At 40.3% G+C, this 16,807-nt stretch overlaps 1 protein-coding gene across 9 annotated transcripts in view; it reads right to left on the bottom strand.

Annotated features, from left to right (window-relative positions):
• The window catches only part of NPNT (nephronectin), a 78,044-nt gene that overhangs the window by 8,864 nt on the left and 52,373 nt on the right, over positions 1-16,807 (bottom strand). For all 9 annotated transcript variants that reach the window (XM_029942423.1, XM_029942388.1, XM_029942407.1 and 6 more), the window contains 2 exons: positions 3,130-3,216; positions 2,550-2,648 (listed from right to left, as the gene is read on the bottom strand). In XM_029942423.1, the coding sequence (XP_029798283.1) occupies positions 2,550-2,648; positions 3,130-3,216 (186 nt within the window). The remainder of the gene's footprint in view (positions 1-2,549; positions 2,649-3,129; positions 3,217-16,807) is intronic.

A 16,807-nucleotide genomic window follows, 5' to 3' on the forward strand; every position in this document is an offset into this window, starting at 1 on the left:
TTATCCATTATCTCTATTCTTTTCAGACAAGAAAGAACCCACCGATTTTCCATTCTGGAAAATATATCCTATTTCTATGGAAATGACAGTGATGACATTGATTCCACTCAAAAAGGCTTTCACCTCTCTTATTTGAGTAACATCCTCTGCATCCTAGTTATCAACAGAAGGGAAGAGGGAAAAGACAAAAGCAGAGAAGGAATGTGTTTTACCTGCTAGTCCCTTATGTGAGCCAGTCTGAGCTGGACTGGAGCTAAGGACCTGAGAAGCCCTCCCTCGACTGTCCTGAAGTTACCTGTAGCTCGTTATACTAAGATTTCTTCCTAGGGGCAGAGTTTTCTGCCAGTTTTTGAATATATGATGTGTGCACCAGCATGCCTACATGCTAGGTGTGCATAGTTGAACCAAAAATCCCTATGCAAGCCTCCTGCCCCTTCCCCCTAATTCACTGAGTAAAAGCTTCCTGTACGAACCATGGGGAGACAGTGCGTTGAGAGCTAGCTCCCGGTCTCCTTCCTGGGAACAATAAAAAGTTCCTTACTTTCAACATTTCCTGGAGTTTTCAGTCTGACCCCTCGAATCTGTTTACACTAAAGGCACCTCATCCCCGTCCCACACGTGTGTAGTTGGTTTCTAGACCATGAGCCACACCTTGTCCTCACCCTCCGTACATTTCACTCTCTTAAATATGACCTATCGGTCTAATGTTTTAGAGCTGGTTCTGTGAGCCCACACTGCCACTTTCTCCTTGGGCTTTGAGTCATTCCGTTTGGCCAGTATGCCTTCAATATGCAAGTTCAAGATCCAATTCATCCAAATTGGTAAAGCCTGGAGCAACCCCAAAAGCTCATCCTCAGGGGCCAGAACCAATCCTCAAGAGCTTCACCCAAACAGCCATCACTTCCTTTCAGTCGGCTCTATCAGACCCAAATGGCCGCTCCAAACTTTTTTGTCTACCATTCTCATTTCCAATCCCCTCTATCAGAGGGCAAGTGGAATTTGGGTCACAACAAATTTAAACACTGACATATGTAACAAATAATAAAAAGTGTTAAAATACAAAATTGGTTCTAACACTTAGTATTTAAATTCTAAAAATCAAGTATTTTACATAGTCTTTCTACACAGGATGCCCACATGGAAGCAGAATGAATTCCTCCGAGTTTAGCACTGAATTACTCTCACCCATATATCTTACTCGAAAGAGCTGCTCGTTACAGCCATGAACAGGGTTCACCGTCCTGTCACCATGTCTGCTAAAGCTCCTTCATCCTGTAGCAAACTACCGCGGGTCAGTGGTCAGTCAAAGCTACAGTCCTGACATCTGCTGATCATAGACAGTGAGCCACCAGAGGAGGCTGATGCCTCAGGAAGTACAGGGAGGCCTGGAGGCGAAGGCCATCCGTTAGCTCTGTGGCCTCAGGAAATGTACAGCACCTCTGGGTCTCAGTACCTCCTTTGTGAAACACGGACAATTCTGCCTGCTTCACAGGGTAAATAAGACTAAGTAGACCCAAAGAGATGATGAATGAGTCAGGATTACAGTAGATACTAACTAAATGGTTTCTCATTCACAAACATTTGTGACAATAATAATGATGCCATGCTCTGGGGCGCCTGGGTGGCTCAGTTGGTTGAGCGTCTGACTCCTGTACTCAGCTCAGGTCCTGATCTCACGCTCATAGGTTCGGGCCCATATGAGGCCCTGCACTAACAGCGAAGAGCCTGCTTGGGCTTGGGATTCTCTCTGCTCCTCCACTGCTTGGACTCTCACTCACTCAAAACTAAATAAATAAACATTAAAAAGAAACAGTGTCTTGCTCAGAGTCAACTGTAAATGAGAAGAGTGTATCTGGGTGATGGGGCAGGTGGGGTCACTAAGATTTATCTTACAGCTAAGAGAAATCTAAACGCCTGTTTGAGCTTACTTTAAAAGCTTATTTCAAATCTTCATTTAAAAAAATCTGTTATATTTCTACTGTAGAGCTACCCAGGCACCCCAGGAAGCATGCAACTTAAAAATCTTAATTTTCTAAGCAAATATGTCTAAATCCACCTTTCTAATAACATTCTCTTGTGGAATCAAGTAGATTAAAATTTTTCCCAGAGAAATATTCACAACCTCACAAAAATTTCCAGTGTCTCTTTCTGCTGTGTGTCAGATCTTTACAAAGACCTAATTGAGAAAGAACCAGGGACTACCACCATGGCTAATGTACCACAATATTACTACTTCTTTCATGCTCAGGAATGGGGCACTATAGATAACTTGAAAACTATGTGTTTGAACGAGTCTAAATGTTTTACTGACCAACCTCTGTGGGGGGATTAGCTGGCCTTTTAGTGAATGACTTGTCTTCCCATAATATTATTCCTAGTTTATTACTGACAACTTTCATTCACTTAAAAAAAGTGGAATATGAAATGCAGAATGAGATTTTTCTTCACTGAATAAAGAGGGTAAACACAGAGACATGTTATGGTATTCTTGGTTTTCAGAACTAGGGTCCTCATAGAGGATCAAACTGATCTATAGTAACTGGTTTTACCTGCTGGATCTCTTACTGGTTCCCAGTGCAAGTCACTGTCTTTTTCTCTGATCCATCCACAAAGCCCATGGTCAAAATTACAACTATGTATCAGAACACCTGTGAGAAGATGACCAGAAAGATGAGTAGACCGCAAACCCAATGACTAACAATAAAAACAAATTCGTTCTCTATCTGCACGTGTGTTCTCTTCTAGCCACACAGAACTACCCCCTCAGAACCACCCCACCAGAGCAATGGAAGACCTCATGAGTCCTGTCTTCCAACAACTGTGCCCGTGTGCTCAGCTGTAAAAACAGAACACACAAACGTTGCCAAATTATGACCTTGTTACATCGTCACTTACAAAGTATGATTTCCTCCAGTTTAAGTGCTTTAATATTTTTTCAAAAGAAGATAATGATGATATATCGTTATTTTCACTCAACAATTGTGGAACCCCAAAGGAAACGGGGTTGTAAAAAATAAAGTATATTTTCCGCAGACATAACTAAATCACCTACAATTTAAAACCCATTTTCATGTAACGGAAGGAAACAATAACATGTCAGTGTAACACTAGTAAAATATAAGTATCTACCTGGATCATCCTTTGCTTCATCGTCTGCACTGACTCCTCTTTCAATTTCAAATATTTCAAACAAGTCATTCGAAGGTTGCCGTGGAACTGTAAGACAGAGAGGTTTGGTTTGGTTTTGAGGAGGTACTGATGAAGGGGCACGCCTTTAACCACGGCGTAGGGGGAGAAGACCTAGGCATTCCACACAGCTGGAAGAATCCAAAATATTTAATTAATAACATTACATGTCACATTAAGATTCATGACGTTTGTTCTCTAGGTGCTTCTACTATAACATGTATCTGAGTGCAATTTTTGAAAATGTTTTTCAAGTGTTTCTAAAAGTCAACATAAAAATACATTAAAAAGGCTTTGCCTAAAAAATACTTTTTAAAAGAGCTAGCAATTTCTAGCAAAATACTCACCTCTGCAAATTCTAGAGTTTGTTTCTATGAAAGATACATTATGAACTCTAAATTAAGGCTATTTTTTTTTCAAACGGGAATGCCTGTAAGTGCAGTGAATGGTTTGATTTTTCTAGCCACAGCATCAACCCCTCTCCAATGAATGCTGCCCACTGCTGAACTCCATCTACAATTCTTTAAAAAAAATTTTTTTAAACATTTTTATTAATATTGAGGGACAGAGAGAGAGACAGAGCATGAGCATGAGAGGGGCAGAGAGAAGGGGAGACACAGAATCCAAAGACAGGCTCCAGGCTCTGAGCTGTTGGCACAGAGCCCGATGCGGGGCTTGAACTGAAACCGTGAGATCATGACCTGAACTGAAGTCAGACGCTTAAACGACTGAGCCACCCAGGCACCCATCCATCTACAATTCTTACCATTTCTAGGTTGCGTGGCTACCTAATGATCAAATCCAAACTCCTTGGTGAAGTATTCACAACTCGCCCCCTAAAACACACAATAGTCTCCAAACATGCCATTCATTTTCTTATCTCTGACCCCAGTCCTCTTGTTCCTACTAATTAACCTGCCAAACTTTCCCTTTTCCTGCAAGACCCAGTGTAGTTATGCCTGTCTGGGTAAAAACGTTCATGCCCCAGGAGAATTAAGTTCTTTCCCCTTGTGCCCCCCAAATACTCATGTATACACATCTCTATTACATCTTTCCACACAGAACTACATGCCTGAGACCCTCTAGGTTCTGAGGTCCTGGAGGGCTTCAATCATGTCTTATTCATGTGGCATTTCCAGGACGTTACCTGGAGACAGGCCCTCAGTAAGTGTCTACTGAATGAATGTGACTATCTTATCAGAAATTTACATTTTGTCAACCCTTTTCCTCAAAGGAGCCACTTGGGATGGAGTTGAAGAATCCATTTTTTAAAAATAGAGTCATTTATAATTTAAAAAAATTTTTAATGTTTATTTTTGAGAGAGAGAGAGGGAGAGACAGAGACAGAAGGTGAGCAGAGAAGGGGCGGGGAGAGAGAGGGAGACACAGAATCTGAAACAGGCTGCAGGCTCTGAGCTGTCAGCACACAGCCTGATGCAGGGCTCAAACTCATGAACCGTAAAATCATGACCTGAGCCGAAGTCAGACACGTAATTGACTGAGTCAACCAGGCACCTCCAAAAATAGAGTCATTTAAAGCATTAGTTATTCAATGTCCCCCATTGCTAAGAACCATGGTAGCCAAGGGGAAAAATAAAAAAGGTGAACAAGACCAACAAGGACCTGGCCCTCAGGGAGACTGCATTCTAACTAGAGAAGCCAACAGTAAACATGTAGCTAAATCCCACTCTACAATTCTAAATTTTGATGAGGGCTGCAAAGGAAAAACACCAAAATACGTCATGAAGAGTAACTGGGGTGGGGTTGGGAGGGGTATGTGGGAATGTTGATGGAGGGGAATTCCTGGCCCATGACCAGGGCATACTCCCTCTCCTAGGCCAGAACTTAAAATTCATTAACTATATTTGTATAAGGCAGGGAGTAAAAGACATAGAACACCAAGGAACAGACATCAGTCAGTAGGGTTCTTTTTCAACAATGTTCCTATTATTTTTGCAAGAATTTTTTTTAATTAAGTAACAATCCCATAATATTCACACTGATTTTTTCCCCCACTTATTGCTTTTAAAGTTTTTCCCTTGTTTCGGAAGTCCAAACAGTGAACACCCATCTCCTCTCCACACACACATTCACATATGCCCGGCCTGAAAGGGCTGGGAGAGAAGCCAGACCACAGACCAGCTCCAGGGATATAACCTGATCGCAGGTGCCCTGGGGGTGAGGTAACTGGCTGCCCCCTTTTATACCCAAAAGACTAACAGCAGTGACATCTATTTATAGCTTTCATTTCTTCCTTTGGGGGACTCTAAGAGGGAGACTGCCTCTTATTTACTAGAAATATTGTAAAGTTGTAAGCAAGCATGCTTCATTTCTCATCATATAGAGAAAGTGCAAAAAAAAAAAAACCTCTACAGATCATATTTTGTTCTTCTGTTGTAACTTACACAACTTATCTCTGGACTGAAATAGCTCAAATCTTACAGTACCGTAGTATGATGCTGCATTGTGGCCGTTTGTCAGCCCCCTTTTTTCTAGATGAAGGATACTCAAATGGTCAACAGAGTCTTGGTGTAGAGCGGGAGGCTGGTACAAAGGTTTCCTGGCACAAGGGGCCTATTTGTTGTTGTTGTTGTTGTTGAAGCTTCTTTATTACATGTGATCCTAACACTGTAATATGTCTATTACAACACGGGGATAACCTCCAGTCACTGATGTAACACCTGTCATAGGAAACTTGCAAATAGCTTTCTTATAATATAGAGGTTTCTAAGTGAACTCACTACATTCTTTATAGGATGGGTGTCACTGCATTCAGTGCAGCTTCGTCCTATGTAAAACTGTTCTCTATGGCACTCTGAGGTGTGTTCTCTGGATTGTAGGGCGCCTGGTTAAGCATCTGACTCTTGACTCTTGATTTCGACTCAGGTCATGATCTCACAGTTCATGGGATCTAGCCCTGTATTGGGTCCTGTGCTAACAGCACGGAGCCTGCTTGGGATGGATTCTCTAATTCTCTCTCTCTCTCTCTCTCTGCCCCCCTCCTACTTGTTCTGTCTCTATCAAAAATAAACCTTAAAAAAAAAAAAAACTCTGTATTACAAATGTACTTAAACACTTCATGCTTACTCAGTGGGTATCCCTTTCATCACTGATACAACACTGTTGCAAATGTCACAGCTTGCAAATGTCTTTCTTAAAAATATCTTATTAGAAGTGCTCTTAAACAATTTATTGCATGCATTAGATACTGAGGGTTACTTCCACGCACAATAATAAACTGGCCATAAAGGAGATCAAGGGGATCTTCTCTAAGGAAGCACCATTTACACCAAGAAGGAAAGAATGTGGAAACTTCCGAGCAAAAGCAGAGTGGTGGTGTTGGGGGAGAGGGAGTGTTTCAGACAGCAGTTACAAAGAAAGTGCTCAGAATATTTAGAGAAAGGAGTTCCTGGTGCCTGGAGGATGCTGAGAAATGGGGCAAAGGGACTTGGGATGAGGTTGAAGAGAAAGAAAGGGAGGAGACACACGTTTGGAAAACAGCAACTCGAAGACTTAGTTATCTAACGACTTGCTGAGTGCCATATGTTTCATTAAGAGTTCTTGGAAACCAAGTACCTAAAACACTACCTTCAGCGGTTGATCAGGCACACACTTTCAGTGCAGGTGACGGGGAAACACATTCCAAGGAATTCAGAGACCTGAAATGCTCAGCAGCTATTAGTTCTCACAATTTTGTGGGCTCTACTCTGTAAACCTGCCAAGTTGTTAAACTATTTCTCCTTCCTCGCACATACACATATGGATTACTAAGAGTCAAGTGCTAAGAGAAGGTTCACTACCCTGCCTCCTGGCATATTTTACAATTTATGTGAAAATACTAGGTGAAATTAGTTTGGGACAAAATCATTCAAGCAGTATGATCTCAATGATGTAAAAGGAAAACAAGCAAACAAAAAGCAGGCCAGAAAAAAAGAGTGACAAAACAACACCTACAGTCAATTAACTTACCACAAAGAAGCCAAGAATATACAGTGGAGAAATGGCAGTCTGTTCAAAAACATGGTGTTTGGAAAACAGGATGGCCACAAGTAAAAGAATGAAACTGGACCCCTATTTTACATTATACACAAAAATGAATTCAACATGGATTAAAGACTTGAATGTAAGCTCTGCAACCATAAAACTAGGAGAAAATACAGACAGTAAGCTCCTTGGCACCGGTCTTGGCAGGGATTTCTTTTGGATCTGACTCCAAAAGCAAAGGCAACAAAAGCAAAAATAAGCAGGATGATATCAAACTAAAAACCTTCTGCAGAGCAGAGAAAATCACCACCAAAATAAAAAGGCCAGGAAAAAATATTTGAACATTATATCTGATAAGAAGTTAATATACAGAATATATAAAGCACTCAATAGCAAAAAAAAAAAAATAATAATAATGCAATTACAAAATGAGCAGAAGATCTGAATCAAGATTTTCCCAAAGACATAGAGTGGCCGATAGGCACATTAAAGGTGCTCAGTATCACCGGATCTTCAGGGAAATGCAAATCAACCCTGATGAGGGATTGCCTCACCCCTGTTAGAATGGCTGTAAATCAAAGAGACAAGAAATCATAAGTGTTGGCAAAGATGTGGAGAAAAGTGAACCCTTGTGCAATGTTAATGAGAATGCAAATTGGTGCAGCCACTATGGGAAACAGGATGGAGGTTCCTCAAAAAATTCAAACTAGAAACACCATATGACCCAGCAATTCCACTTCTGAGTATTTATCTGAAGAAAATAAAAATAGAAATTCAAAAAGACATAAGCACTCTCATGCTCACTGCAGCCAAGATTTGGAAACAACCTCCATGTCCATGGACTACTGAATGGATACAGAAGAAGTGGCATATATATGCACAGAGTAATAGGTATAAAAAGGAATGAAATCGCTATGAAAGAATGAAATCTTGCCACTTTTGACAACATGGTAAGACGCTGAAGGCACTACGGTAAGTGAAATGAGTCAGAGTAAAACAAATATCACATGATCTCACTCAAATGTGGAATCTTAAAAACAAAAACAAGCTCATAGCTACAAAGAACAGATTGGTGGTTGCCAGAAACAGGTGATGAGGGGTGGGCTAAATGGGAGAAAGGGCTCCAAAGTTACAAACGTCCAGTTATAAAACAAGTACATCCTGGGGATGTAATGTAAAGTATGGTGACTACAATTAATAATACTGCACTGCATATCTGAAAGTTGCTAGCAGAGTAAATCTTAAAAGTTCTTATCACAAGAAAAGATTTTGTAAATAAAGTATTATGACGGGTGCTAACTAGATTTATAGCGGTTATCATTTCAACATGCATACAAATATTTAATCATTGTGTTGTACACCTGAAACTAATATAAGGTAGTAGGTCAATTATACCTCAGTTAAGAAAACGATACACCAATATGCTGATAATGTAATATGAGTATTGGGAAATGAAAATGACATTTTCCCATTTGCTTTGCTTTGTCTTTTCTAATTGTATATAAGAATTGTTTATAAAAAGAAAGAATTTCTAGGGATGCCTGGGTGTCTCAGTTGGTTAAGCGTCTGACTTCAGCTCAGGTCATGATTTCAGGCTCCGTGGTAACAGCGAAGAGCCTGGAGCCTGCTTCAGATTATGTGTCTCTCTCTCTCTGTCCCTCCCCCACTCACATTCTGTCTCTTTCTCTCAAAAATAAACATTAAAAAATTTAAAAAAAGAGATGAACATTCTTTAGCTTATGTTAATTTTGGTCATATTTACTCTTTGACATCCACTTCCACCTCCCGCCCACTCATTCCCCATGCTACAGCCAGAATGGTGTCCCTGATCTGAAATCTTCCAAAGGCTTCCAGCTTCCACCAGAATTAAGTCCAAAAGTTTTACCGGGCTTTAAAAGGCCCTGCACAGTCGGCCTGCATCCCTAGCTGCATTTGGTGCCCTTCTTCCACACCCTCCCTCCCCACCTGTGAGCTCTAGAGCTAGAAGGAGGTTTTTAGTTCCACACCTCACTGGGAGCATCCGCTCTCAGAGATTTTGCCGCATCTGTCCTCCTCAGGTGAGCTTGGCCAGGCCCCCGCCCCCTGCCCCTTCCTCACACAGCCTCCTCTATTCTCCTTTAAAGCATTCAGGAAATTGTTAGATGTCGGTCTTCACCTCCAGGATGTAGATCTCATGAGAGCAAGAGTATGCTCATTGCTTTACAACAAGTTCTTAGCCGAGTGCCTTGTACCAGTGGGTTCTATTTCTTGACTGCGTTAAAAAGTGCAGAGAACAGACAGAGGATGGGTGGACAGAGGGCAGCGGAATTGTATTGTTACCATTTCTCCCATCCTTTTTTTAATCTCTAAAATTATACCACTTTAATTCTAAAAATTAATGGTCCAACTACATAGCATCAGATACGTATTTGTTTTTATAAAATCTATTATATATTTAGATTGACTGTTAGCTAAAATACAAAGCAGGGAAAAATAATTAGAAAAATCATGTATTAAGTGTCTATTCTGGTTATACTTCTATTTATTAGGCAAGGTTAATCATTTATTTTAATTAACATTTTCTACCTTGATTAAAATAATTCTCCTGAATCAAGGAACATGTTCAAATTCACAGATATATTTCAATACATAGCCTCACATTTAATAATAGGTACCAAGACTCTGTTGAAAGCCCTCTTTGAGCAAGCAGAACGCAAGTCACAGACATGCAGTTGCTGTGGGGCAGGAGATGTATGTGTGCTCTCGCAGAACTCTTTCTTTCAATGTTTTCGGTACTTTTTTTCCTCCACAACAAAAATCCTTTCTTTTTTTTTCTTATTAATGTTTTTACATATATTTGAGAGAGACAAAGTGTGAGTGGGGGGAGGAACAGCGAGAGAGGGAGACACAGAATCCAAAACAAGCTCCAGGATCTGAGTGTCAGCACAGAGCCCGACATGGAGCTTAAACCCACAAACCGTGAGATCATGAACTGAAACAAAGTCTGACACTTAACTAACTGAGCCACCCAGGCACCCCAAGAATGATCATATATTCTTTAAATGACTCATTTCCTAAATTTTTTCCTTCCACTGGCCAATGTTTTACCCACCAAAAAATATCACTTGCTCAGTGCTTCTTACAATCTTTGGCATGAACGGAAACAAAGCGGGTGTGCAGGTCCTACAGCACACAGACAGCTGGACAAGCACATGGCTCGATTGTGCCCAGAGACCCGGTACTCTTTCACAATGGCCGGAGAGCCCCGGAGCCCAGGAGAAGAATCCGCCACACAAATAAGCAGGAAATCTCTTATAAGACACTTTGGCCCAACACTTTCTATAAGTATATTTTCCCCAGGAATAGGACGTTAGTAAAGAACCTGCATTCATAAATGATGTTTCCCAAATAGTCAAGCATACTGTTATCCAAAAAAAACCCAGGAAAAGTAAACACAGTGAAGTAAATGTAAATATTGTCATGCACGCCTCCCACTGCCAGACTTCTTCCAAAGAGTGAACTATAGCAAAATGTAAGCACTACTTATTAAAGGTAGGTTTGCAAATTCCATTTCTATTCAATGGTGGCTACCATGACATTACCTAGGCCAGGTCTGGTATTTGTTGTGGGACAAAAAGATTAAAGATAACATGGTCTTAAATTCTTCCTATGGTGAGGGGTTTGGTTCATTGTTAGAGAATGGTACATCTGTAACTTTCCTAATATTCTTTTTTTTAATGTTTATTTTGAAATAGTGAGAAACAGTGTGAGTGAGGAGGGGCAGAGAGAAAGGAGACACAGAATCTGAAGCATTCTGAGCTGTCAGTACAGAGCTCAACATGGAGCTCGAACTCAGGAACCGTGAGATCATGACCTGAGCCGAATTCGGACGCCTAACCCACTGCGCCAGTTAGGTGCTCCACTTTCCTAATACTCTGAAGTCTTTTTCTGGAGGGAAAACCTAGAAAATTTTTAGAGACTACAGAGTGGAGATGAGTGATGGGTTTTATGAGGCAGGCTCCTGCCTCTCTCCCCTTGCCTGCCCCTTTCTTTCCCTCTCCAGATGAAGAGCATATGCGTTACAGCTTTAAATGACCAGAGAAGCAAATAAAAGGATTGGAAAGGAGTTTCTGAGATTTCCTTGACCACATTAGAGAACATTCTTAGCTATATAATTGATTACTAGCAAAAAGAAAAGGGTTTCTGGGCTCCACAGAAATAAGCACTTGTCTGCCAAAGCTTTCATCCCATAGGAAGAATCTACCATGTTCAAAAGACAGCCCTTTGGGCTGAAAGTAAAGAGCAGAATTGGGAAAAATTAAACTTCTCACGAAAGGTGGGACATGGGCGCAGCGACAGCATTCAGTAATGAGCCCAATTTACATGGCTCACCTATTCCTCCTCTAACAGTTTCAGAACATCTCAAAGCAATCTGGTGCAATCTGGGGAAGACAGAATATCTAGAAGATGGTTCTTTTCTAAGTATGATCACAAGGATGATAACATAACTTTTCCAGAGCAAGAGAAAGCGTGACAGGTTCTGTTCTCTTTCCCTCTTACGAGCCAAGAAAACCATAAAGGGTAGCCCGGTCACTAGCACTCCAGAGCAGGCAGTGAGCAGACACCTGGTGGGTGAGCGGGTTACCCCGTGGGGCTGCTGGCACGGAGCGCAGCACCAACACCGGGGGAGGCGCAGAGGCCACCTGCTCTGGTGGACAAGGGTCAATGCCATCAGGCCAAAGAAGTCACTTTAAAGGGAAAAAAAGCTTTTATTTTTGTTATTTATCAGATACCACAGGTAACATGTTCCCACCCAGACAACTCATCTCTCAAAAAGCTGTTGTCACTATCTGCACAGCTATGAAGTCAAGGGGCTCCTGTCTCTCTTTTGCCATCACAACTGTTCATCTGGTCACTATCAACGCCGAAATGAAACAGCGTATTCCAGTGACTTGGTAAAAAGTAAAGGATGGGTGAAGTAGCAGTTTTCCAGTTGTATTTTTCTCTGCTCACCTAATAGCTCTCACTTGCAAACCAATTTGGTTCAAAATGATCCAGTTAGCCAAAAATACTATTAAAATTATAATGAACTGTAATAAAAAGCCTCAGAAAAATATAGACTCAGAACTGGAACACAAAATAGGGCTGTATTTTTATGAGTTCAGTGTATGGTATTATTACTGTATAATTGAATTCAACAACATCAACAGACGGAGTACGAGCTATTAGGTACTTTGTTCTTATTATATGCCAAGCGTTATGGTAAGAGTTCCACATGCACTCTGCCATCTAATCTTCAGGACAGCACAATGAGGCAGATCCTATTATTATCCCCATTTGCAGGTAAAGAAACAAAGGCAGGGGAAGATTTAGTAATAGGCCCTCAATCACAGAGCGGCTGAGCACAGTACTTTTCATTACAATACTACAGACAGTCGTGCACACAACTTAACATTTTTTGATTTCTGACTTTGGTCACGTCCACCAAGAATTCAATTTGTCCCTTCCAGAGAGAACTATTTCTTCTTTACCAGCCACCATAAAATCAAATTAAAATATAAATCAAAAATCTTGAAAACTTTCAGAATTCACAGCACCAGATCCTGACCTGTAAGCAGTAACAACTCACTCCTTCAAAAACACGAGCAGAAATGTAATCCTCGGGGAGATGTCAGGCATCTTCTCAGGGTCTCTGTGGGCCTTGCTGTTTACCAGATAGCAAACTAGTTTGAAGACCTTTTCACCCCTCAGCAGAAACAATCTTTTTACTCATTACCACATAGACTCAGAAGAGATCCTATTTTCATGACTAAGAACAATGTGATGCCACCAGCCACAGACTCCGTAAAAATTCACAGAAGGAAGATGAGAGAAGGAAACCATACACAGCATGTAGCAAAGCAGCAATCACGAAAATGGAAACAATTTTCTTCTTACTGCATGGTACTTGGAATTTCAACACATTCTCATGGTCTAGGATAGCACAGCAACCATGAGTCTGGCTCTCTGATAAGGCTCCGGTAAGAGCAACTGATCTACATTACATTATATTCTCTAATCTTTATTCTGCAACATTTTCCTTCTTTATGTGGCCCAGATGCCATATACCTTTACATTTTAGGCACAATTGCTATATTTGAAACATTCCACATCTGGCTAATCTGTTTCTGTTCTACTGGCTGGAGCTACCATTCAGGTTTAGACAGAGCCCTGCTATTCAGTGTGGTCAGCAGATCAATAGCATTACCTGTAAACTTGTTAAAGATGCAGAATCTCGGGTCCTCTCCAAGACCCACCGAATCGAAGTTTTCACTTTAACCACGTTTTATGTGACTTATATATATACTGAGGACAGAGAAGTACTTCCTTAGAAAGTCTGGTTTAGTAAATGTGCAATAGGGATTAGGAATCTACATCTTAAATAGGCACCCTAGGTTATTCAGGTTCCAACGAGCTTCTGACAACACTTTGAAAAAAATTTGCTTCTTGGTCCAACTGGAATTATATTCCTTGTGGTAATCTGAGCTTTCTAGCTAAAACTGGACATATGTGACACACTCCATTATAAACACACTTTTGAAAGGTTAAAAATAGAAGCTAATAAAACATTTAATGCATTTTTAAAAACCAGGATGTTCTAAATAAAATTATATGATGGAGAATGAGAATCCCATGGGGCATGTTTTCCAAAATACACAACTCACTCTCTTCCTGTGGTGAGTGGATTCCGTGACCACTGACACCTGTCCTAAGGAACCCCGCTGAGAATAAATCGCAGTGACCAACAGGCAGTCGGGATGGGAGGATTAAACATCACTAAGAGAGGACAACAAAGAGACATGGAGAGGGGGGCCTGGGTGGCTGAGCTGGTTAAATGTCCGCTCCTGATTGTGGCTCAGGTTATGACCTCACCATTCAAGGAGATCGAGGCCTCCACCTCCCACCCCAGGTTCCTGCTGGGCTTGCGGCCTGCTAAAAATACTCTCTCTCTCTCTCTCTCTCTCTCTCTCTCTCTCTCTCTCTCTCTCTCTCTCTCTCCCCCTCCCTCCCTCTTCCTCTCATCCTCCCAGGCAGGCGTGTGCACACACTCACTCATATATTCATGTATGTGTGTGGGGTGTGTGTGTATAATTAAAAAAAATTTTTTAAAGACAAGAAAAATTACCCCAAATATCATAAACTGGATGGATTCACAATTACTAATTGTTTTTTCTTCCAAACTTTTATATTCATCCAGACATAGGCAGACATGTGTTTTATACCTAATTGGGGTCAAATGATATGTATACTTCTGTACATTCTTTTCACTTAATGCTTTTTATAACATTAGCATTTTCCCAAGGCATTAAATATTTTTCAAAAAACATTGTTGCATAATATGTCATTGTATTACTAGACTAGAATGCATTTCCCCCTAAGTTCCTTTACTTCAGGTTCTACATAAAGGTTTTCTTTTTTTGTTTGTTGGTTTGTTTTGTTTTGCTTTGGGATAGCTTCTACCTGCTCTGATACCAGATTTTTGTCTTTGGTGTTAGGTCTCCAACTTTCTAGCAATTCCTTGCAGTGTATCCCTGGTGTCTAAACAAGTATCCCACCAAGAAAATCTGCTTTTCTTGCTCTAAGAGTGCCCAGCCTCTTTCTGTCTCCCCAACCCTCCCCCCAACTTCCAACAGACTCTTCCAGAGTCCTAGATCAACCCACTGATCTCAGAAACTGTACAGATGGGAGAAAATGCACAGTCATTTGTCCAAAGGCATCTTACTCATAAAAAATAGAGGTAAGAATCAAAATTAGATCTGATTCAATGTATAGTCTCCTTAGCAGCAGTTAAAAACTCCTCAATTTCATGTCTCAACCTTGTTTTCATATTTCCTTTCAATGCCCTTTCACTATTTCCCTACATTATGCTCAATTAGAAGTGTACTAGAGTTTTCTAGAGAACGTTTGTTTTCAATGGCTACTAGTAAGCTGTATCAGGGTAAGAGAAAGACAATAATCTGAAATCAACTTTGATCATATCAGAATCAACAAGTTAAATTTAGCGAGTTCAAGCATTTGAAGAATAACACAGATTGAAAAAAAGTTGATTCCAACATAAAATTTTATCACATTCCATTCAATAAATATTTTTGAGTGCCTACTATCTACCAGGCATTGTGTGACTGTTTGAGGGAAAAACGTCTGGGGATGAAACAGCTGCCCATAAATCTGCACGATAACATACTTGACAACAGAGGAAAAGGATTTAGATTAGAGAAACATGTTTAAAGAACCTCTCTTTGCAATCAATATTGGGTCAGACCTGACTGTTACTATCTTCGGACCCCATAGTTTGAGACAGATTTGAAAGACGAAGAATGTTCAAAGGGCAGCCCAAAAAGACTGCTGAGTTGAAAAACAATATTTCTAAGAAAAGGTTTATGAAACAAATTACTGAGCCTAAAAAAGAAACAGCTGAGTAATTTCCAGAGCGTGTTCTTTTAATACATGGAATATGGGGTCTGGAGACATTGACCAGCTGGGTCCATCAGCCATAATTACCTGACAATACTGAAGTGGTATAAACTATAATTTAGAGAATTTAGATTAAATATGAGAAAGAATATCCCAACAGTAAGATGGGTTATAGTGATAGACTTAATAGTTACCACTAGAGATTCTGAATGTAATTGGGATGAATATTTTTAGGCCTCCTAAGATATCACTCTTGGGTAATTAATTGATGTTCATTTAGATGAAAGATTTTAGGCCCCAAATTAAAATGCGAAAAGGCTATATTATAATCCTTGCAGCTGGATTGCTTATTTGAAGTTTAAACTTATCTTTTTCTGTTTTAAACCTTTTTCTAGGAGTAGTAACAGGATAAAAATTCCAGCTGGAATGATATTTTGTTTATATCTACAAGAAATGTTGTTTTTAAAAAAACTGTGTGTCCTCTCACAGGCCAACTTTCAAATAATAAGAGCACAAAGCAAAGATTATTTGAGCACATCTCAGAAGCTAGGAATTGTATGCTTTGAGTCATTCATTGTCTCTAAACTGACATCATCTGTCTTCTCATTAACATTGAATTTTCAGATTTACTATTCCACTGAATAGAATACCAATCTCTAAAAAGAAAGAGAGGGGGAAAATGGTGGAAGCACCACAGAAAACAAAAAGGAACAATAAAAATGTGTTTTAATTCATAAATATAGATCAAATGTGTTGTTATATTAAACTAGCTTTTGTATGGATGACACACAATGATAATTTACTTTGTGTTAAAATGCTGTGAGTGACAAATTCATTCCTTTGTTGCACAAATGGTGTCCAAGTGCCAACTAAGTGCCAGGCATTGTTCTAGGTCCTTGAGATACAACAATGAACAAAATAGACAAAGATCCCTGACCTCAGAAAGTTTGTATTCTTGTAGGGAGATACGACAATGCAAACAACAGATAAGTAAATAATACCCTATTTTAGAAGGTTATAAGTGCGACTAAAAAGAGAAAACAGGAGAAAGGTATGCTGGTGGTGGTTGGTGCAGGTCACAATTGAACACAGGGGTCAGGGTGGCCTCACTGGTAGGTAAGCTGACTTCGGAGTCAAGAGGTGAGAAAGTGAACTAAGCTGAGAGCCAGGGGAAGAGTGTTCCAGGGATAGGGACCAGTTGGAG

This window comes from Suricata suricatta, chromosome 1, assembly GCF_006229205.1.
Source record: "Suricata suricatta isolate VVHF042 chromosome 1, meerkat_22Aug2017_6uvM2_HiC, whole genome shotgun sequence".
In the NCBI taxonomy this organism is placed as follows: Eukaryota; Metazoa; Chordata; class Mammalia; order Carnivora; family Herpestidae; genus Suricata; species Suricata suricatta.